At 39.8% G+C, this 23,322-nt stretch overlaps 1 protein-coding gene across 1 annotated transcript in view; it reads left to right on the top strand.

The window, feature by feature from the left end:
* VhaAC39-1 (V-type proton ATPase subunit VhaAC39-1) overlaps positions 1-23,322 on the top strand; it is a 40,483-nt gene that overhangs the window by 3,009 nt on the left and 14,152 nt on the right. The window contains exon 2 of the mRNA XM_067145122.2: positions 9,212-9,383. Within this exon, the coding sequence (XP_067001223.1) occupies positions 9,212-9,383 (172 nt within the window). The remainder of the gene's footprint in view (positions 1-9,211; positions 9,384-23,322) is intronic.

Here is a 23,322-nt window from a genome sequence, read left to right as displayed (position 1 = left end):
TCACAGCTACCGTAGCGGTCCCAGGACCCTCGAAGTCCCCACTGTACTTCACCCCTACAGGCAGTCCCCTACTTGGGCTGTCCAAACTCCATAGACCAGGGGATGGAATTAATTTAATCACACACATTTTTTATTTACAATATCCTGCACTGGTCGTATGCCCTCTAACATTTCATTTATTTTCTCTGTTGTTCATTCTCTTCTTGAATATCTGTACAGATTTTGGAAAAGGATCAAACACTACCCCTGGTAAACTGTTCCACTCCTTCACATCCTTCCCATGAATGATAATTTACCCCAATCGCTTCTGCTAAAATTCCTTGTAATTTTATATTTGTGGTCTGTCCTGCCGATATAATTATTTTCCAACTGAAGCCTCTCACGGATATCTCCCCATGCTTCTTCTCTTGTTTAGGCTCTATATAATCCTATAAGTCTAGTTTTCTCCCTTCTCTTACTTAAAGTTTCCCACCCAAGTTCCTTTAATATTTCTGATACACTACTCTTACTCCTGAAATCCCGTGTTACAAAATCTTGCTGCTTTCTTCTGCACACTATCTATTTCTTTTATTAGGTATTCTTGGTGAGGATCCCAAACACTGTTTGCATATTCCAATAATGGACAAACCATACTTAAGTAACTTTTTTCTTTTAATTCTTTATTGCATCCTTTAAGTAGCCTCATTATGACATGTAACGATCTGTATGCTTTCCCAACAATGTCATCAACATGACCCTTCCAGTGCAAATTACTTTCAAATCTCACACCTAAGTATTTGCACTTGCCATCTTTAGGGATAACTACCTCATCCAAAGTATATTCAAATTCAGTTTTAAAGCTCCTGTTTGTAAATGTTGTAACAGTTGATTTGCCTCCATTAATCTTTATATTATTTTCTTCAACCCATTCTTGGATACTCTCAAGGTCCCTTTGTAATTCTGAGCAATCCTCAATGTTATTTATTTCCCTATAAACAATTATGTCATCTGCATACAATCTTATTTTCGATGTTATATTGTTCCCTAAATCATTTGCGTATATTAAGAAAAGTAACGGACCGATTATACTACCCTGTGCAATTCCCTTCCAAACAAGAGTTGGATTTAATTATTTCTTCACTTAAAAGAATATAACCATCAGTTTTGTTATATATGAACATTCTTATTAACTGACTGGCAGCCATGAGTTTGATATTACACTGCCAGCTCTATGTTGTACCTTATGTTTTTACCTCTGGCAACACGATTACGTGTTTTTTCTAACTCAGCCATGATGAACACTCTTATATATTTTCACGCTTGTTTTTATGTTTGAACATTCTGATTGACTGACTGGTAACAATGATATCCTAACGATTTTAATTATTTCACTACCAGCTCTGTATTGTAGCCTACTTTCTGTTCTTATCCTCTGTCTCAACTCGATTGTGTTTTATCTCTTAGCCATGTTGTAACATTCCATGTTTTTTCACACTAATTTTAAGGCTATTTTCATTTTATAAATATAAATGTTGATTCTTAGGGTGCCATATATGTTAAGGACACTAGGTTCAGGGCCCTGACCTAACTTTAGGCTAAGATTATTTTCGGCTGATGATGCTTACGACTGTTAAGCGAAACATGTCCCATCTTACAACGCCTGTTGTAATGTTTATTTCCTAAATATAGGAAAGATAAGTATTGGAAAGGTGGAGTTAACTATTATTCTTGTTTTAATGTTCACATACCACTTAGTCCAGCATCTCGTCTCCTTTCTCACATGTCTTCCCAGCCTAAACTTTGCAACATTTTGTAACACTACTTTTTTGTCGGAAATCGTCCAGAACAAATCGAACTGCTTTTCTTTTTTTTTCCAGTTCTCGAATCAAGTAATCCTGGTGAGGGTCCCATACACTGGAACCATACTCTAGTTCGGGTTTTACACCGAGCTCGATAGCTGCAGTCGCTTAAGTGCGGCCATTATCCAATATTCGGAAGATAGTGGGTTTGAACCCGACTGTCGGCAGCCCTAGAAATGGTTTTCCATGGTTTCCCATTTTCACGTCAGGCCAATGCTAGGGCTGTACCTTAATTAAGGCCACGGTCGCTCCCTTTCCACTCCTAGCCCTTTCCTATCCCATCGTCGCCATAAGACCTATCTGTGTCGGTGCGACGTAAAGCCAATAGCAAAAAAAAAAAAAAAGATAATAATAAAGTTCGGGTTTTACACTGACTGACAGAGCAAATGCAACACCAAGAAGGAGTGGTTCGAAAGGGATGAAAGTTGGGGAAAAAACAGAGACGGCACGGACGAATAATTGATGTTTATTTCAAACCGATATGCAGGTTACACAATGCGCACGGCATCGACTCAGTAGGATGTAGGACCACCGCGAGCAGCGATGCACGCAGAAACACGTCGAGGTACAGAGTCAATAAGAGTGCGGATGGTGTCCTGAGGGATGGTTCTCCATTCTCTGTCAACCATTTACCACAGTTGGTCGTCCATACGAGGCTGGGGCAGAGTTTGCAAACGGCGTCCAATGAGATCCCACACGTGTTCGATTGCTGAGAGATCCGGAGAGTACGCTGGCCACGGAAGCATCTGTACACCTCGTAGAGCCTGTTGGGAGATGCGAGCAGTGTGTGGGCGGGCATTATCCTGCTGAAACAGAGCATTGGGCAGCCCCTGAAGGTACGGGAGTGCCACCGGCCGCAGCACATGCTGCACGTGGCGGTGGGCATTTAACGTGCCTTGAATACGCACTAGAGGTGACGTGGAATCATACGCAATAGCGCCCCAAACCATGATGCCGCATTGTCTAGCGGTAGGGCGCTCCACAGTTACTGCCGGATTTGACCTTTCTCCACGCCAACGCCACACTCATCTGCGGTGACTATCACTGACAGAACAGAAGCGTGACTCATCGGAGAACACGACGTTCCGCTATTCCCTCATCCAAGTCGCTCTAGCCCGGCACCATGCCAGGCGTGCACGTCTATGCTGTGGAGTCAATGGTAGTCTTCTGAGCGGACGCCGGGAGTGCAGGCCTCCTTCAGCCAATCGACGGGAAATTGTTCTGGTCGATATTGGAACAGCCAGGGTGTCTTGCACATGCTGAAGAATGGTGGTTGACGTGGCGTGCGGGGCTGCCACCGCTTGGCAGCGGATGCGCCGATCCTCGCGTGCTGACGTCACTCGGGCTGCGCCTGGACCCCTTGCACGTGCCACATGTCCCTGCGCCAACCATCTTCGCCACAGGCGCTGCACCGTGGACACATCCCTATGGGTATCGGCTGCGATTTGACGAAGCGACCAACCTGCCCTTCTCAGCCCGATCACCATACCCCTCGTAAAGTCGTCTGTCTGCTGGAAATGCCTCCGTTGACGGCGGCCTGGCATTCTTAGCTATACACGTGTCCTGTGGCACACGACAACACGTTCTATAATGACTGTCGGCTGAGAAATCACGGTATGAAGTGGGCCATTCGCCAACGCCGTGTCCCATTTATCGTTTGCTACGTGCGCAGCACAGCGGCGCATTTCACATCATGAGCATACCTCAGTGACGTCAGTCTACCCTGCAATTGGCATAAAGTTCTGACCACTCCTTCTTGGTGTTGCATTTGCTCTGTCAGTCAGTGTATATGCTCTCTCCTGTACATCCTTACTACAACCCCTAAATACCCTCACAACCATGTGCAAAAATCCCACCCTTTATTTACAATCCCATTTAGCCTATGTGACTACCCCAATTAAGATCTTTCCTTATATTAACACCTAGTAACTTACAGTGAACCCCATAACAAAACTTTAACCCAATCAGCACAGTAATTAAAACTGAGGACTTTTCCTATTTGTGAAACTCATAACCTGACTTTTAACCCCATTTATCATCATACTCACAACATTCTCAGGTCTTTTTGCAGTTGCTCACAATCTTATAATTTATTTATTAATTTATACAGTTGTTGGACTTATGTGGAAGGAAAGACATAAGACTGTTTATAGCAGTTCATCTTTTCCTTAATCTTTATTTACTGCAATTTTCGGAGGATAATTAACAGTCACTGTAGCTCCAGTTAAGGAATGTCTAATCTAACAATTTTCAAACTTGCAAGGAAGGGATAAGAAGTGTTGTACCATAGTTCTTAAAATGTTTGTGTAGCTCAATAAACATCAACTGAAAGATGCAAACTTTGGCATAAGTGTAACGATGTCCCCTCACATTAGTTGCTCCACTTGCAGCGTATGTATATCCCTGCAGCATGACTGTTTTTTGTTGATAATTCGTAATGTTCGACTGTCTTTCGTTGTTCATTTAGATGCTCAATCTGCAGTAGGTATACTCACATCAGCTTTCTTCCTTGTAATGAGCAGTTGCCAACACCTTATGGTACACTTTTTCTTTATGGTTTGTACACATTCTGATTAGTGACAAAATCCCAATGGTTTGACACATCAGGGGTGTTTAGCTGAGAGCCCCTCAAAGGGAGTGAGCCCCTACTTGTGTCAGCCATTGGTCCACATTGTTTAAGACTTGTGCAGTAGTCGGTAACAAAATCTAGCTCAGTATTTTTTTGTTTTTCTTTTCTGTGAGTGACATATTGCATGAAATTCCACCCGATGACAGTGGTAGTAGTTGCAGGGAGTACAGAGGATGATACATGATTATTAATAATAGTAATAAGGATCACTTGAAAGAGTATAAAATGTATCTAAGATCAGTCTATGCTATACTGAGTCACAGATTTCGTTCTGTTTTTGCACTTTAGGGGATGATATTGTTCACATCTGTTCCCACACAAAGAGCACACACAGTCTTTATTCGGAAAGTGAAAAATCTTCGTTGTGCAAATCTTATGGTGAAAACCGTGGATTGCATATCTGGTTATCACATGTCTTTGTTCCTGAAGCTCCTTGGTCCAATTTCGATCTATCATCGCGTCCGTAGCAAAAAACTCAGGGTCGATTTCCTTTGATTTCTTTGACAGCATCCGATGCGCTTCCTGATATTGGTAGATAGCTGGTAGTAGTAGGCTGAGACATATGTTCTCAATGAAAAAAGTCTCCTTTGTGAGCTGGTATACCAATCTTGATCAAGCTGAAATTCCTACAACTTTTAATTATAATTTTGGGTCCACCTTATTCAATACATAAAAATTGTTGCGTAGATGTAATTACAACATATATTTTTCAATCAGTACTAGTTTCGACGTCCCACTGCGTCATCATCAGCTGATAGAAGTTTGTAGAAAAATTGACAAAAGTTGTAATTTTGGTTCAGTAGGACAAACAATGAAGTTTATTAATTTAACTGAAATTCCTACCCCGGTTGCTCTTTTGAGATATCTCGCCTTCACTTTTCCAATTCTTAGTAGGTCGTTTGTTGTTAATTTCTCCCATATGATGCCAATTCCATAGGTGGCGATAGGGGTAATCACGGTCCGGAAGAGTGCCATTGCTGTTACATGCTGATACGTGATTATTGATCTTAGGTTATAAAAGTAAACATACTTCCTTGGGCAGGTTAGTGGGGGCCTGGCATTCATAATAAACAAGTAATATGAGGTAAGATTTCAGTTCTTCTTCTTCTTCTTCTTTTATGACCACATAGGATCACTCAGTACTTCTTCAGACGTTCTGATCTTCGTGCCCTTTCCTCAGTTGAAAATATGCGTGTTGTTGGTTTGTTTTGCGCGAGGGTAAAGCGGAGGTTTGTATTCTTGAGTTTTGTATTCAATTTTATCTTATTTGTGGTGTCTTCTGTTTTAAGGCCTACTGTATTTCCTTCAGATCCTCTCTTACTTCTCTGATCCATTTACAGCCTGTTGTGGTAGTTTTTGAGACGAGATTATGTTGTACTAGTTGTTTCAGAAGTCTTGAATCCTGCATCCTCATGATATATCCAAAGAATCCCAGTCACCTCGTACGCATAGTATCTGTAATGGCTTCTTATTATAATGTCATTGACGCTGAGGGAACTTCATTCCACCTTTACCCAAACTTCTGTGAAGGAAAGGATCTCTATGCTTTTTAACTTCCAAATATATCTTCAGAGTCTGTACAGAATTTAATTAATTTTAATAGAGATTAAAGGAGGAAATGTTCACCAGTTTGCACATATCGTATGCATTTTACAAAACAAAAATACAGAGAGTGTCGAATGGGAGTGAGGGAACTAGCCTTTTGTGCAGGCAGTGTCATAGATGGCTGGTTCTATGAGAAGTCTGCATGAAAGAAATAGAGTGGGAGAAGGAACAAATACGTTGATGTTACACATTTGGCTGGTGGTCTTGAAGTAAAGAATGTGTCAAAATGCAAAAATTATAAATGCTTCGTACTGAAAATAAAAAGTTGTATACTAGTACTTTTAAACAATGTTAGCCTAATACTGTAGAAGTAATGTGCATCACACCAGAGTTACGGCATGTGCCGTAGTCTGTTGTGCACAAAACGGTATGTGGGACACCCAGAGTGATCGTAACTTCCCTGCTTCCTTCTTGAGACTAGCTGGGAGAAAGTAAAAGGAGCATGTACTGTCAGCCACTGCCTTCTCCAAAGTGATGACACGCGTGACCGTATTTAATAGATTCAGTGAATTGGCAGAAGATATTTCTAAAAAATGAGTTGATTACCATATTTTTATTATCCTCTTCATGGCCTTGAATGAAATAAAACAGCTACATTCCCTGAAAAACGCGCCATACCTTTTTTTTTTTCCATTTGCTTTACGTCGCATCGACACAGATAGGTCTTATGGTGACGCTGGGATAGGAAATGCCTATGAATGGAAAGGAAGCGACCGTGGCCTTAATTAAGGTACAGCCCCAGCATTTGCCTGGTGTGAAAATGGGAAACCACGGAAAACCATCTTCAGGGCTGCCGATAATGGGGTTCGAACCCACTATCTCCCGATTACTGGATACTGGCCGCACTTAAGCGACTGCAGCTATCAAGCTCGGTAACGGGCCATACTAGCCAACTACATGTTCCATAAAGTCATCGGACTCAACATTCGTAGAGAGTTGAAACATTGTTACTTTCATCACAAGGTTGTAAAAAAACTGTGTAAAAACACACAATTATGAAGAAACACACTTAAATACACATTCCTCTTTCAAGCGTGTGAATGTGAATTAATATTTCGATATTTTAGTGTTGATTATTGTCATATTAGTGAACTGTCTGGTGACGTGTTGGTCGCGGCAAGACGAAACAAACCTTCTTGACACAAGAACTTTCGTCCACTTTGGGACAAAATAAGTTTACCCGTGATTTGTGTCGCACGATGATTGCTGCAAATATTCCATGGGATAGTTTAACCCACCCTCATTTCCGAATGTTTATTGAGAAGTATTCCAACCAGTCTATTCCTCAAGAGTCTACAGTTCGAAAAGCAAACTTGGACAAATGTTATAATTCGAAGATGGAAGAAATCCAAACTGAGTTACTTGACTGTCTGATTTGGGGAGTAATAGACGGAATTATGGATGCATGGATGTGGTAGATCAGTAGCAAAATGGTGGTCGGAAAATTGATGAACCAGGTACCCCGTATCTTGTATCCTGCAAAGTGTTGAAAAGGGCAAATCATTCTGCAGTTACTTGCTTTGTCAGTGATTCAGTATGCCTGCTCTGGTCTTTGGGTTGGCACGACAGTCAGTTCCAGGTGTTTCTGACTGATTATGCCAGCTACATGTTAAAAGCCGTTGCTGCATTAAAGGTATTTTATCCTAATTCGATTCACTCAGCGTTTGCAACTCACAGCCTTAACAGGGTTGCAGAAGAAATAAGGTCACAATTTCCAAATATCCGCTACGAAGAAAGTGTTTGTGAAATTGCCTCTATGGACAAAGGCTTACTGGAATTGCTTATTGGACATTCCTCTTCCTTCAGAGCCAATCCTTACATGCTGGAGAACTTGTATTAAGCTGTGCTTTTCTATTGTCAGGATTTGATGTCAGTGCTATTTAGGAGCCAAAAGTGTCTTTCAGCAATGAAACGATTCAAAGGGAACTGACACTTATCAGGAGACACTTCCAAATCATACCAGAATCAGTCAAGAAGCTAGGAATATGTGGGTGGCATCTTAGTGATTCGCTGGAGATTATGGAGAAAGTGAAGAGTGAACTGAAAGGTATCCCGGAAACCTCAGACTCCGCCTGGAAACAAAATATCGTAATGTCCTCAAACAAAATTTGGGCTAGGACATCATGGTAGCTATAAACAAATGTTTGGCTGGTATTGATAATGTGGATCTACCAGAATGTGTAACACCTGCACTTACTCCTGAATTAAAGCACTGTTGTGTTACATCTGTAGATGTACTGTCTGCATCTGATAAGTCACGGCAGCTTGTAGGTATGACATGAGTAACAGCTAAACTAAGCTACAGTATAAACATCAGTTGTGATAGAATGTGAGAGCCTTCTCAAACAAGTGTATGTTCATTATTAAACTGTTCATTATGCAGTACTTACAGTAAATGTGCAACTAAAACACAATTGCACTACCACTTTGAAACTTCAGAACAGCACCTCAGTTCACAAGAATCACAGCGGGTGGAACAGATTTTTATTATCAGGACTTGACATTGGTGCATGCGCAGCAGCCATGCTTACCCCTCGTACCCCTTACCTCGAATCCAGGCGACTTCAGACAACCATAGTAGATGTAGCGGGATCATTCTCTGCATTGAAGCTAATTTTAACAAATGCCACAGATTTATACCAGAAACCTTGGAGAATATTATTGTAGTATCCTGCAAAGCAAATCATGGACAGGAAAAGTAGTATGCAATGTAAAATGAAAGAGGAATGTGTATTTAAGTGTGTTTCTTCATGTTTGTGGTTTTTTTTTTTTTTACACAGTTTCCTTACAACCTTGTGAAGAGTCAAGATTTTCTTCTGAAGACTTGGAGCACAGTTCTCTGCGAAACGTAAAGAGTTTCACCTTATTTTCTTGACACGGTATAGGCCCAAAACCCCAAATCATGTTTAGATTATAGTTGAAAGGAAATCATCTTGTACTTACCCTTAAAATATTTGCTTCCTCTGTGTATTTCTCTTGATTTTAGGTACATTTCATCTAGAGTTGCAGATTCAGGAAGGTTGTTTATCTACATCTATTAATGTATTTTGTTGAAATCTTTTTGTATTTACAGTGTAATAGGAAACAAAATGAGATCTGTCTAAATAAGTGATGGTTTTTAAATGCTTTTTTGTTTCAGATTTGAAACTCCATCTCCAAGGAACTGATTATGGCAGCTTTCTAGCAAATGAGCCCAGTCCTCTACAAGTATCAGTAATTGATGACAAGCTTAGGGAGAAACTTGTCATTGAATTTCAGCACATGAGAAATCATGCTGTGGAACCTCTGTCAACGTTTCTGGATTATATCACGTAATACATTCTCAATTACATGCTCTTTCATTCCATATTAGATTTTAGGCATGCATATGGGAAAGTTACCTGTTGTCATGGTTGTTTCGTGTTAATTGTGTAGGGCCCAATGGTGATTATTGTTTTAAGAGGAAGTACAACTAGGCAGCCATCCTCTATATAACACTTAATCAGAGAGAAAAATGGAAGAAGTCCGACTTCAAAAAATGAAGGTATCGGCCACAAAGAGACGAGGGCCATGAAGGCCATGACAATGAGACTCCCTAGTCCTTCAAACCTAATAGAGTTGGGTCTGAAAAGAACAATGGTTGATCAAGGTAGGTCAGATAGGATAGATGCAGGGCTTGGCACAATTGGAAGCAATGCCAGGACTCAGCTAAGGGCCCAGTGGTGAATTGTACAACCACATTCTGACTGACAACACATGCATTATATCCTAAAGGCTGTTAACTATATTCCTAAATCATTTATTAATTCTAGACCACTATCATTTTAGAATTGACACCATATTCTTTTAATCCCCAACTTCGCCTCTCTCAAAAGAAGACTTGCAACAACTTTTTCCCTAAGTCTCCATGACCTCAAACAAATGCAATACCATCTAATCTCCTGCTTTTCCTTATCATCCCTTTTTTTTTTTTTTTTTTTTTCTTTTTTTTTTTTTTTTTTTTTTTTTCCTTAATCTCATTGTCACCACGGAGCCGCTACCTCACTCCCCCTCCAGCGACAAGGTCATGAACAAAATTTAAAATTAATTGGGAACTAAAATAATAATAATAATAATAATAATAATAATAATAATAATAATAATAATAATAATAATAATAATAATAATAATAATAATAATAATAACCTAATAAAGTTGTATACCAGGGCTGAGTCTATAATAGATACAATGCGGAAAAGAAGAGTTGCTTTTTTCTGTCACATATCACGACTACCAGAAACTAGGATACTCAAACATTTATTAAACTACTTTTGGAATAGTAAAACTAAAAATCACTGGTTCAAAGAAGTCCAAGAAGATTTAAATGAATTAGGCTTGGCAATTCAACAAATTGAAAACAGAGAAGAGAAGAGGATCCTGAGAAATAACGACGTGAGACTTGAACTGAAGACCTATACACGCAAACAGTAGAACATAACTGACGAACAATGGGCTGCCAGGTCAGAGAGAATGAAACATTTCTGGGAACAAAAGAAGAAACATCAACCAAATTTGTAACCAATATTCATAAAACTTGATTGTATATAGATTGATTTCAGTGCTCCAATGTGGGCGTAAAAAATAAAAAAATAAAAAATAATAATTGTACCGGCTGGTACACCTCTACGCCGCACATTTAAATTTTCCACCTTAAAGTACTCCTCTACAGGAGAAACTCTGAACTTTAACAACTGTATCAACTCATAAGTTTTCTTGATGTCACTACCGTAAATTTTGTAATTACGAAGTTGTCAGTACTGTGTGGAGTTCAACTTGTTTTGTTTTCTATTGATCAAGAAGTGTGGACAGTCTCTGATAGATGTTTCTACAAAAAACTATGACCATGCACCCGGGTGCGAAGTGGAAGAACTTTATTTGAAGAAATTTTGTATTCATAAGTTTTATCTTTACTAAATTTCGTTTTTTCATTTGTGGGTTGGCAATATTAATCTTTTCTTTCCGCCAGTTTTGAATTGAGCCAATCCAGAATTTCTGTAATTAATTTTTGACCAATTGTGTCCTTCTTTGATTTTGATGTGTAACTCTAAGCTACCCAGTAAACGACTGTGGGTGTGTCTTAATTATTCTTGAAAGGTCTCGAATCTTCCCAGAGAGTATAAAAACTGCCGATTTTCCTGTCTCTCGGCCACTCGAACAACATCTAGCCTAGTGTATGGAAGTGTAGCAGGAGGCGGGAAGCGCCCCTTTCATCGGGCAGCAGCTCTTCAACAAGGTAATGGCCACTTAACCATCTTTATTTCTTGCTAGCTCAGCAGTTTAACCCGTGGGGAAGGTCCAAAACCTTTATTATGTAACCTATCTTCAAACATGTAAATTGCCGTCACTTTTGTAAAACTTCATATATCTTCAACTGTAAATCGGGGATAGAGAGTGCTTTAGCCTCTCGAGCTCCCCTTCATTTTTGCCTTGAGGTGACTACGTTTTGGTAACTTTTTCTTACTTAATGTATTAAATTTTCTTATACGAGTCGCCTCCATAGTTTGGGAATAGCCCCTGGTTCATCGGCCTAGTGCCTCTTAGGTTTTAAAAGATTTCATGTAGGAGTGCAAGTACACGCCTCCATTCTACTTGGTGTTGCGGGCCATTAACTTAACCTACTATTTTTCTACTAAGGCCCATTAGGTTGGGTACAAGATACCCCTGTTTCTTTGTAAGTGTGCCTTGAGGGCAGTTAATAGTAAAGTCCGTTGTGGCCTTTGATAGGCTTGAAAAATTGAGAGCGGGTCAGCTCTTTCTTGGATATGTGCCTCTAGGAGGCCTGACAGTGCTAGGTGGGAGCAAATACTCCAGGTTATTAGGGGTTTTCTGCCCTTTGATAAATATGTGGTTGTGAGCTGAGAGCTCAGGAATTGTAAAAAGTGGGGCTTGAAGCCCAGATCGTTAAAGTGTGTCTAAATGTTGGCTTTCCTGGTCTTGTACCTGATTTGTTAACTTGTTGTTATTCGTTGAATGTTCAAATTCTATGTCAAAATTGTTAAGTTTTGCTATGGTTGAAAATATAACCTTTAATTCAATTTTAATCAATATCTCTGCTTGGTAGTTAGACCCATTCCAGCCCGCACCTTCTTTCACCTCTGCTGTTCCACGGGTATCCCCGTAATAATATATATATATATTCGTTTACGGCCATTAGAGACCACGTTAGATAACAATTACATGTTTCTGGAAGCCTTCCTCACAGCCCAGAACTTCAGCATCCTCTCTCTGGCAGCCTGTCTTCTTTCGTCCGTCCACCCACGGTAATAATAATAATAATAGAATAAAATAAAGCAGTATTTACAAATTACACAAGAACAACATGCTCAAGAAAGCATTTTGGGAAAATGGACTGTTCCACAAACTTGTGTTTTCACTGCACTTTTTGGTTCTATTTCTATTTTACTGAGAAGTGGTGTCCTGGTTATCGATATTGGTGTTGATAAAAAGTGGTTTTCTTGTTGAGGCGGATTATTTTCAAGTTAGTCCAGGTTAACCTGGAGCTGTTACATCATTCCCCCTCTGGTTAACCTGGTCCTCATCCACTAACAAATGTGCTGGTTTTAATCTGTCCACCGAAAGTTGCAGTTTCTTGACTTGGTGAACACAGTGATAAAATTTATCAGTTCAACCACAGGGAATGGACCTTCATAAGTAGGTTCCAGAGGCTTCTTCACTCTATTCACACGTGCAAACACATGTGAAAAGAGTTAAGTCTTTGTGCACAAATACATTTTTATTGGTTTTCACTTGTACAGGAACAGGTTCTCATAGTGTCTTGGAGTTGGGTCAAGAAAGTATCTGAGCAATCATTCTTCGAAGCTGGCACACCTAAGAATTCTCCTGGCAACTTAATGGTTTTTTCAAACACCATTTGAGAAATTGATGTTTCAGTTTCCTGTTTGATTGCTGCATGCAGACCAAGAAGGATCATTGCCAGGGTTTCTGAACATTTTGATGAATTATGTAGCTTCAAAGCTGTTGTATGTGTATGGTGCAGTCTTTCAATTTTCCCATTACTCTGAGGTGATAAGGTGTTGTTTTTTTGGAGCTTTATGCCGCATAGCATTCCCAAGCATTTAAAGAGGGGTGCTTCAAATTGTCTTCCTTGGTCAGTAGCAACAGAAGACGGTACTCCGAAGCGAGATGTCCAGTTTTCATAAAAAGCCTTGGCTACTGGTTCTGCAGTAATGGTATTTAATGGAACTGCTTCAGTCAAGTTTGTGAATCTGTCTATTCCAGTTTAAAAATGTGTATATCCGTCTGAAGGAGCCACTGGGCCAACTAAATCAATATGGACAGCAGAAAAGCGATCAGGTTGTTGGAAATTTCCTATAGGTCATGTGTATGTCTTTTGGCAAGCCAAACAAGCTCTAGCCCATTCACGAACATTTCAATTAAGGTCTGGCCAAATGAAATGACATGTCATTTGCTTCACAGAATGGCTCCTGGATGTTGTAACTTGTGGAACTGAGTGAAGGACAGTTTTCAAAATTGTTGAGGAATGAAAGGTCTGATGGAGTTCGTCGAGACATCATACCACAAACTTTTTCCACTTGGAAATTCGTAGGGTATGAATTTCATAGATATGTAGCACCATTCTTTAATGTTAGAAAATCAGTATCATTGACTTGGACATCAGCTACTCAATCTAGGTCGAGAGTACTAAGTGAATCAATCCTTGAAAGCATATCAGCCACAGTATTTAATTTCCCACTACGGTGACGGATGTGTAGTGAAAATTCTGAAACATGTTGCAGCTGTCATTACTGCCGAGGCAATGCCTTTTAATTCTTTTGCTTGAATGCATACAACAATGGTCGATGGCGAGTATAAATCACAAAATGATGAACTTCAAGTAAATGTCTGTAATGTTTTGTGGATAGGTAGATGGTTAGAAGATCCTGGTCATAAGTACGACTCCTGTGTGTCATTCAACTTTAAAAAAAAATAAAAGGCAAGGGGCTCCCATCCATCGTCTTCAAGCTGTTGTATGACTCTTCCAATCGTGTAGTTACTAGCATCAGTCACAAGAGCTAGTGTGTAGTTTGGATTGGGATAAATAAGCATTGTTGCTTCAGTTTCAGGTGTTCATTGAATTTTTCGCTTCTCATGTTTTCTTACTCCTTTTAGATACTCATGTACAACACTTTGGGTCTCAGCAGCATTCGGGAGGCATCCCCTGTAGAAGTTTGTTCCTGAAAATGATCTCCGAGTCCTTGAATAGTTTCTGATTGTTTTTAAGTTCATAATGACGTCAACTTTGTCTGGTAGTGGCTGGGTCCCCTTTGATGTTGCAAGGTAACCAGACATGTTGATACATAGACCATACTTATTCAGTCGTTCAGAGACTATTCTGAGATGTTGTGTATGCTCTTCTGAAGATTGAAGCGATTAGACAATCATCTATGTATGCAGAAATAAAACCCAGTCCTCTGAATACTTTATTGATAAAACGTTGCAATGTACCTGGTGAGTTTCTAAGTCCAAATCGCATCACATTAAACTCGTAAAGGCCGAATGGTGTTATTACCGTGATTTTTGGTTCTTGTTTACAAGGATATGCTGAAAGTCCTCAGTCCTCAGAATGGGGTATCGATCGGGTACTGTTCAACCATAGAGTCTGCAAAAGTCGCTGCAAGATCACAGTGTAAAAAGTTTCAAACAAATTTATTAAAGCCACCATTCCAATACTTTAAATTTATTGGAAATTTATTTAAAAGTATTGGAATGGTGGTTTTTAATAAATTTGTTCGAAACTTTTTTACATTCTGTACTCCAATACAGTTATCAAAATGAGATTCATAACATGCAAGAGCACAATGTGCCATCCTTCGTTGGTGCTAAGAGTGAGGGACTAGACCACTGAGAATTTGATGGTTAAATTACATCATGGTTGAGCACAAATTTAAATTCTTCCCTGGCTGAGAGACTTAGGCGCTGCAGCCAAGAGGCTTGCTAGATTTTTGGAATCAAGCTGATATGAGCAAGATGCTACGGGTTGTCCTTTAGTAATGATGTGGTGCTTTACATTATGCTTGATGTTAGTTGGGAAAAGACTGGGCCCGGTGATATTTGGATACTTGCTTAAAATGTCCAAAATTTTAGGTGGTTTGGCAAAGTACTGACAACATTACTTTCAGCGATACTACCCACATTTCCATTTACAGTCCGTTTTGTGTTATCATCTAATAAACATTGATGCTTATCACCAGCAAGTTGAAATGATGTAGAAAGTCAACACCCAAAATACCTTTGCTTACTTTGTTGTTGTTTGTTTGAGTAATCAGTCCATAGACCGGTTTGATGCAGTCCTCCATGCCACCCTATCCTGTGCTAAACTTTTCATTTCTACGTAACTACTGCATCCTACATCTGCTCTAATCTGCTTGTCATATTCATACCTTGGTCTACCCCTACTGTTCTTACCACATACACTTCCTTCAAAAACCAACTGAACAAGTCCTGGATGTCTTAAGATGTGTCCCATCATCCTATCTCTTCTTCTCATCAAATTTAGCCAAATCGATCTCCTCTCACCAATTCGATTCAGTATCTCTTCATTTGTGATTCGCTCTATCCATCTCACCTTCAGCATTCTTCTGTAACACCACATTCACATTTCGAAAGCTTCTATTCTGTCTTTCTGAGCTAGTTATCGTCCATGTTTCACTTCCATACAATGCCACGCTCCACACAAAAGTCTTCAAAAACATCTTTCTAATTCCTATATCAATGTTTGAAGTGAGCAAATTTCTTTTCTTAAGAAAGCTCTTCCTTCCTTGTGCTAATCTGCATTTAATGTCCTCCTTACTTCTGCCATCGTTAGTTATTTTACTACCCAAGTAACAATATTCATCTACTTCCTTTACGACTTCATTTCCTAATTTAATATTTCCTGCATCACCTGCCTTAGTTCAACTGCACTCCATTACTTTTGTTTTGGACTTATTTATTTTCATCTTGTACTCCTTACCCAAGACTTCGTCCATACCATTCGGCAGCTTCTCGAGATGTTCTGCAGTCTCAGATAAAATAACAATATCATCGGCAAATCTCAAGGTTTTGATTTCCTCTCCTTGGATTGTAATTCCCTTTCCAAATTCCTCTTTGATTTCCTTTACTGCCTGTTCTATGTAAACATTGAATAGGAGGGGGTACAAACTGCAGCCTTACCTCACTCCTTTCTGGATTGCTCCTTCTTTTTCAAAGCCCTCGATACTTATCACTGCAGACTGATTTTTATACAGATTATACAGGCAGTCAGTAATTCAGAGGGAATGTCATCAATTCCAGGTACCTTGTTCCTATTTAGGTCGCTCACAGCTCTGTCAAACTCTGACCTCAAAATTGGATCTCCCATTTCATCAGCATCAACAGCCTCTTCTTGTTCCAGAACCAAATTATCTACATCTTCACCTTGATACAATTGTTGGATATGTTCCTGCCATCTTTCTGCTTTGTCTTCTTTCCCTAAAGGTGGCTTTCCATCTGAGCTCTTAATATTCATACACCTAGATTTATTTTCTCCAGAGGTTTCCTTGATTTTCCTGTATGTAGCATCTACCTTTCCTAGGACCATCCAACCTTCGACATCCTTGCACTTCTCCTTCAGCCAGTCTTCCTTAGCTACCTTGCACTTTCTATCCACCTCATTCTTTAATTGCCTGTATTCTTTTCTGCCCTCTTCATTTCTAGCATTCTTGTATTTTCGTCATTCATCAATCAGGTCTAGTATCTCCTGAGTTATCCACTGATTCTTAGTTGATTGTTTCTTTCTTCCTAACAATTCTTCAGCAGCCATGCTGACTTCATTTTCATGACTATCTACTCTTCCTCCTGTTTTTCCTTAAGCCTTTTCATTTAGTCCTTTTGCAACATGTTCCTTGAAACAATCCCTCACACTCTTTTCTTTCAACTTGTCTAGATCCCATCTTTTTGCATTCTTCCCTTTCTTCAATTTCTTCAGCTTCAGGTGGCATTTCATGACCGACAAGTTGTGGTCAGAGTCCACGTCTGCTCCTGGGAAAGTTTTGCAATCCAACACCTGGTTTCTGAATCTTTGCCTAATCATAATGAAGTCCATTTGATACCTTCCAGTGTCTCCAGGTCTCGTCCACATATAAAGCCGTTGTTTGTGGTGTTTGAACCAAGTATTGGCAAGGACTAAATTATGATCAGTGCAGAATTCAACCAGCCGACTTCCTTTTTTGTTCCTTTGTCCCAATCCAAGTTCTATTGTATTACCCTCTCTTCCTTGGCCTACTACTGCATTCCAGTCTCCCATCACAATTAGATTCTCATCACTAGAGCCCGGATTTCCATGCACTATCAAATCTCAAAATATGCATGCTTTCATGCACTATCATATAGCAAAACATGCACGATAAACTGGAAATATGCACAATCAAAATTCACTTCCTTTTGAAACATTTGTACAACAACTAATTTCTCCAAATTGCCTTGATTTAAGCTCGTCCATTTATCTGTCAGCACATCCTTAAGCACAGAAGTTCTACGTCACAAAAAGTGAGGTCAAATTGTACGTCTTTTACATTTTCACTACAATGTGTCTTATATAAGCTTGACAAATCAAAATCGGGATTTGAACGGATCACTTTTTTCAACTTATATCTAGCTGCCGCAGTTATGCTTCTCCGTGGAATGATGGTAGACACATTTGTATCTCCTCAATAACTGGCATTGATTGCAGGCTGCGATAACAAAGTGACGAGTGACAGTTCCCGATAGGAAAATCCAGGATAAGAACGGAAGAGGGTTCTGTGCAAAACCAGCTGCTAGCTCAGTAATGCGGCGTCACGGAAATGCAATACAAGTTTTATTTTGTTCATCTAACACAGACAAAAGAATGAGCCGTCAATGAGTAATGCACAGTTTATGGTTCGATTTATAACAATGTATAACTGGGACAATTTAGTCCCAAGAATTACACAGATCAAAGTGGGGCCTTCCGGCTTATGTCAACATTTACTCAAGCAGCAAATAAGAACGCGTTTGGTTAATTGGATTATGTACTAATTTTGGTTGTCATGTAGGATGCCAGGAATACATTCTCTCAGTTTCTCAGTAATAGACATTCTGTATAACGTGGAAAAAAGGCCCCAAATTCTGCAAACCAACATTCCTAAAAGGCACTATCATGCAAGTTAGCATTATATATGCGCCAAAGTCACAAGAAAAGTCATATTATGCAATATTAAATGTCCAAATATTCGCTATTAAATCCAAAATCTTCAAAATATGCATTATGCATGAATTTTGTCCTAAAAAGGCCAAAACATGCAAACATGCACGCTAAAGAACAGTTATTTGGAATTGTTAAGCCATAAAACGAATATTTGTGAAGTTTGAGAATTGTAACCAGCTTATGGAAATCCGGGCTCTACTCATCACCTTTTACATATTATTTTAAATCTTCTATCTCTTCATATGTTCTTTCGATTTTCTCTTCATCCGCTGAGCTAGTAGGCATGTAGACCAGGACTGTTGTGGTGGGCATTGGTTTGGTGTATCTTGACGACAATAATTCCTTCCCTATGCTGGTCGTAGTAGCTTACCCGCTGCCCTATTTTCTTATGCATTATTAAACTAATTCCTGCATTTCCTCTTGTTTGATTTTGTGTTGATAATTCGGTACTCGCCTGACCAAAAATCCTGTTGTTCTTGCCAACGTACTTCACTTATACCAACTACATCTAACTTTAGTCTATCCATCTCCCTTTTCAGATTCTCTAATCTACCACAACGATTCAAACTTCTAACATTCCACGCTCCGACTCGCAGAATGTCAGTATCCATCTTCCTGATGATCGCCCCCCTCTTGTGTAGTCCCCACCCGGAGATCCGAAAGGGGGACTAGTTTATCTCCGGAATATTTTACCTGGGAGGAAGCCATGATCAGTACATCATTCATACAGATAGAGCCGCATGTCCTCGGGAATTAATTACGGCTGTAGTTTCCTGTTGCTTGCGTTCGCTTACTTTAGCTACTATAAAAGGCTGTGTGAATTCTCTACAGAGACCTCAGTTGATGGAATTTCTGTTCCACTGGCAGTATAAGGCTTGGGATCCTTTGGAATGCTCTGCTTCGAGTCTTGTATCTTTGATACATCAGCCCCACTGTCAACAAGGAAACACAATCCCGAGTTTTTGTCGGCAACAAATAAGCAGAATTTGCGACAACTCATTTGATTTTCTGCAGCGGATTGTGCCACTATTTCTACTGCACCCTGGAGTTTTCCGAATCCTTCCAGGTATGAGATTGCTCTCACTTTTTGGAGCAACCTCTTTTCCCAAAGCAGCAATAAAAGTAGCAGAATTTACTGTCTGGATTGTATCTTTGGTGGCTACGACTGCAGCTACTATTGCGACGTGACTGGCTACCTAACCTAACCCCATGGCACTGTAGATCTTGAAGGGCTTTGGCCTACCAAGCGACCGCTGCTCAGCCCGAAGGCCTGCAGATTACGACGTGCCGCGTGGTCAGCACAAAAAATCCTCTTGACCATTATTCTTGCCTTTCTAGACCGGGGACTGGCTACCTCCATGGTTTTAACTATGAGATCTTTGGCAAATGGATACCAGCTGTAGTTCAAGAGATTATACTTCGGCAACCAACTCCTTGAGTAGTGATTCCAAGCTGTTTTGGGGCATATCATTAGTAACCTCAGATTTCCTAACACTATAAACATCCTGGGTTATTTGTCATGATGGCTAATTTATCAAAGTTTTCGTCTGAAGCAAGTAAAATATTTCTTATTGACTCGGGTAATTTATCAAGCCATAATGGTTTGAAGTACTTTGGTTGAAAAATCTGTTGAAGCCAATGACTGCATTTTTCGTAAGAGATGACTGGTGATGAAGATGTTGATGCCCATAGGGAACTTGAAAAATTTGTTCTAAATGAGTAAATTTATAATATCGATATAGATGTGCCAGTAAATCTACAGACACGAGGCTGTCGTATTTGAGCACCTTCAAATACCACCGGACTGAGCCAGGATCAAACATGCCAAGTTGGGGTTAGAAGGCCAGTGCCTTAACCGTCTGAGCCACTCAGCCCGGCAAGCAGTCTTTTAAGTTGCCTATCATCACTTTTGCGGTATAACCCCGAAAGTCTTTGTTTTGCAAGTATGTATTTGTTTTCCTCTTCCGAATCAAACATGTCGAAAATGTCAGCCACATACTTGCGTTCAAGCTGAGAAACTAAATAATCAAACAGCGTGCATTTGCGTTGAATTCTGTTCAGCTTGAACTGCGCCTCAACTTGGAACCAAATATCTGGACTTTCTAACCAAAACAGAAGTACGAAGGCGATCCAATAAATAAGTTTCCCTATTTTTGCCTCTGTAAACCACATGCTTTAAAACTAAGTTGATACTGTAGGAACTGTCATTGCGGTATGGTGGCCGCGCTTGACCTTCAACAGCACATGCTTGCTCCATGTTCACCAGTATGGCGCCAGCTACCATCGACCTACCATTTGAAAGCGTGTCCGCTTGTGAACTCCGTTCTGTTATTTGCTTTTCCATGGCGAAAAATGAAACTGCTATTAATATTCATCACCATTTAGTGTGTGTTTATGGTGAAGAATGCATGAGCATCCAAATGGTTCTCCACTGGCGTTCATGGTTCCTGGAAGGACAGCAAAATGTGTGTGATGACGAGCGCAGCAGCAGGCCTGTTACCTCTTCAAGCAATGCAGCCACTGTTGCAGTTCGAATGTGGTGGACGAAGATCACCGCATTAGTATTGATGAGATAATGAATTTTCTGTCTCCTGCTATGGAACTTGGACGCTCCTCTATTGCAATGATCCTGTCAGATGTTTCGCAGAATCGGAAAGTCTGTGCAAGATGGGTCCCACCTTTGCTTACCGATACTCACAAGCAAGAATGGATCGAGGCGGCTCCATCTTTTCTGCAGATGTTTCAAAGAGAGGGAGAACGAATGTTTTGCCGCATTGTCACTGGAGAGGAAAGCTGGGTGCAATCATTCAAAGCATGGTATGGAAGAAACCTGGCAGACTTGCACTAAAAAAATCCCCAAGACCTCAGCCTCTGCAGGCAAAGTTATGGCTACTGTCTTGAGTACCAGCCCCGGCGCACTACGGTCACAGCTGAGAGGTACTGCATGGTTCTTACGAATCTCAGAGCTGCAATCAAACGAAAAAGTCCTAGTCTTCTGTCTTGGAAAGTGTTGCGCTTTCATGACAACACATGCCCCCATTCAGCTCAAAGGATCCAGAATTTGCTGCAGAACTTCAAACAGGACCTTTTCCCCTATCCACCTTATTCTCCGGATGTTGCCCAGAGTGATTTTCATCTCTTTCCACAACTCAAGTTGCACCTTGGAGGCAGTGGTTTGCAACTGATGAAGAGGTGGAAGCGTAGGTGAACCGCTATCTACGGAGACAGGACCCGACCTGGTATGACGAAGGTATCAAAAAACTGATGCCGAGATACCAGAAGTGTTTGGACAGAAATGGTGACTGTGGAGTAGTAGTGTATTTGTAGAATGAAAATAAAATATTTCCCAAGTGTAAATAATCCACTTGTATTTTTTGTAAAATAGGAAACTTATTTATCGGATGGCCCTTGTATTTTCACACTCTCCTTGCTAGCTTCTTTCATATCCTCCTTATTACTTACTCTGGAGTTGTTTTTGTTACCTTGAAACAATGTTTACATTAATGTGAAATTGTATGGTGCACAAGCTGGAATTGCTGAATTGATACTCAGTCTCTCAATTCACCAGATTAAACTGTACCTCCACTGATTACATTGGGGCTGCCAATATTACTATATCATTTATTAATTCTAGACCACAGTCATTTTAGAACTGACTCCATATTCTTTTAATCGCTAACTTCACCTCTCTCAAAAGAAGACTAGACAACTTTTTTTCTCCTGATGTCTTCACGGCCTCGAGCAAATACAATACCAACTAATCTTTTCCCCTTTTTTTTTCCTTTCTTTTTTTTCTTGATTGTCTTTTTTGCTTAATCTCCATGTCACCATGGAGCCACTACAACTACATACTATCAAGTCTCTAAAATAGAGCAATAATTCCTTCTCTTGATGAAAGAAGGGAGACATAATTAAACAACTTGAACCCTCTGCTTTAATTTAATTAATTTTGTCTTTGAAGTGCTGAGCTGCAAATATAGGGTATCTGAGGATACAGGATAAAACATAGGAGGTGGATCTGTGTAATCTTTGGTAATCTCTGGGTTAACCTATGAAGTTCAAGTGTTGAAGAAAGTAAGAAGTAATCCATGTGTGGCAATTTATAGCTTGATATTTCTCAGTTCATTTTTAATGTTACTTATCTTCACATATATATTTTTAATACAGCAGAACCTCAATTATCTGAGCCTCAATTAACCAAGGCTCCAAATTCTCTGAGGCTGATCTGAAAGTGTAATACACTACTTTTCTTACACTTCATAAAAGACCATAAATACTGTCCTAAGCGTGCAAATACAGGTGTCCAAAAAATTGTGTGGTTTGTTATATGATTGTGCACAACACGTTGGTGGTAGTACCTCTACAGTATCATGCAGGTGGTAGTGGTGAAATAGACTCAAATAATTTGCACAAATGTGATAACTATGAATGGTACAATATCCTACCGCTTTTCTGAGCGGCAAATACAGGAGAAATGACATACTTGCATGGCTCTCTAACACAGTTCACAACAAAAAGCGGCAGTACACAACCAGCTACTTCAAACTATGTAATCTTAGTTCCAACATTTGCTATTCATTGTCGTGAGATTGTTACAGAGATAGTGAGCGGACGTGATTCATCTATCTTTCACCGACTGTGCCCCTCGGCTGTTATCAGTGTGACTCCAGTGTTGACATTGCTAACACATTCTAGTGTCGTTCACATGGGAATTTATTGAATTGGTAACTGATGTAAATTTATAGCTCCTAAATTATTGTACAATCATTCTCTTTCTTAGTGTGGTTATACAACGTGTTTTAATTTACGAAGTTAATTTATTGCAATTTTGTTTGACCACTGTATTTTATAATGGTAAATGAATTACCTCTTGGAGCACTTTATTCCTGGTTATTCTCAGCAACAGAACCATATTGAGAGTAATGAAGTCAATATAATTCCATAAAACTGTAATCGCTACATAATGGATAATTTAGTATGGGTAGTGAAATTGAAAATTAGAAACATAACTCATCAGATCTGGGAGG

The sequence above is a fragment of the Anabrus simplex genome, chromosome 4 (genome assembly GCF_040414725.1).
Source record: "Anabrus simplex isolate iqAnaSimp1 chromosome 4, ASM4041472v1, whole genome shotgun sequence".
Taxonomy (NCBI): domain Eukaryota; kingdom Metazoa; phylum Arthropoda; class Insecta; order Orthoptera; family Tettigoniidae; genus Anabrus; species Anabrus simplex.
This window is presented reverse-complemented; position numbering and strand designations above follow the sequence as displayed.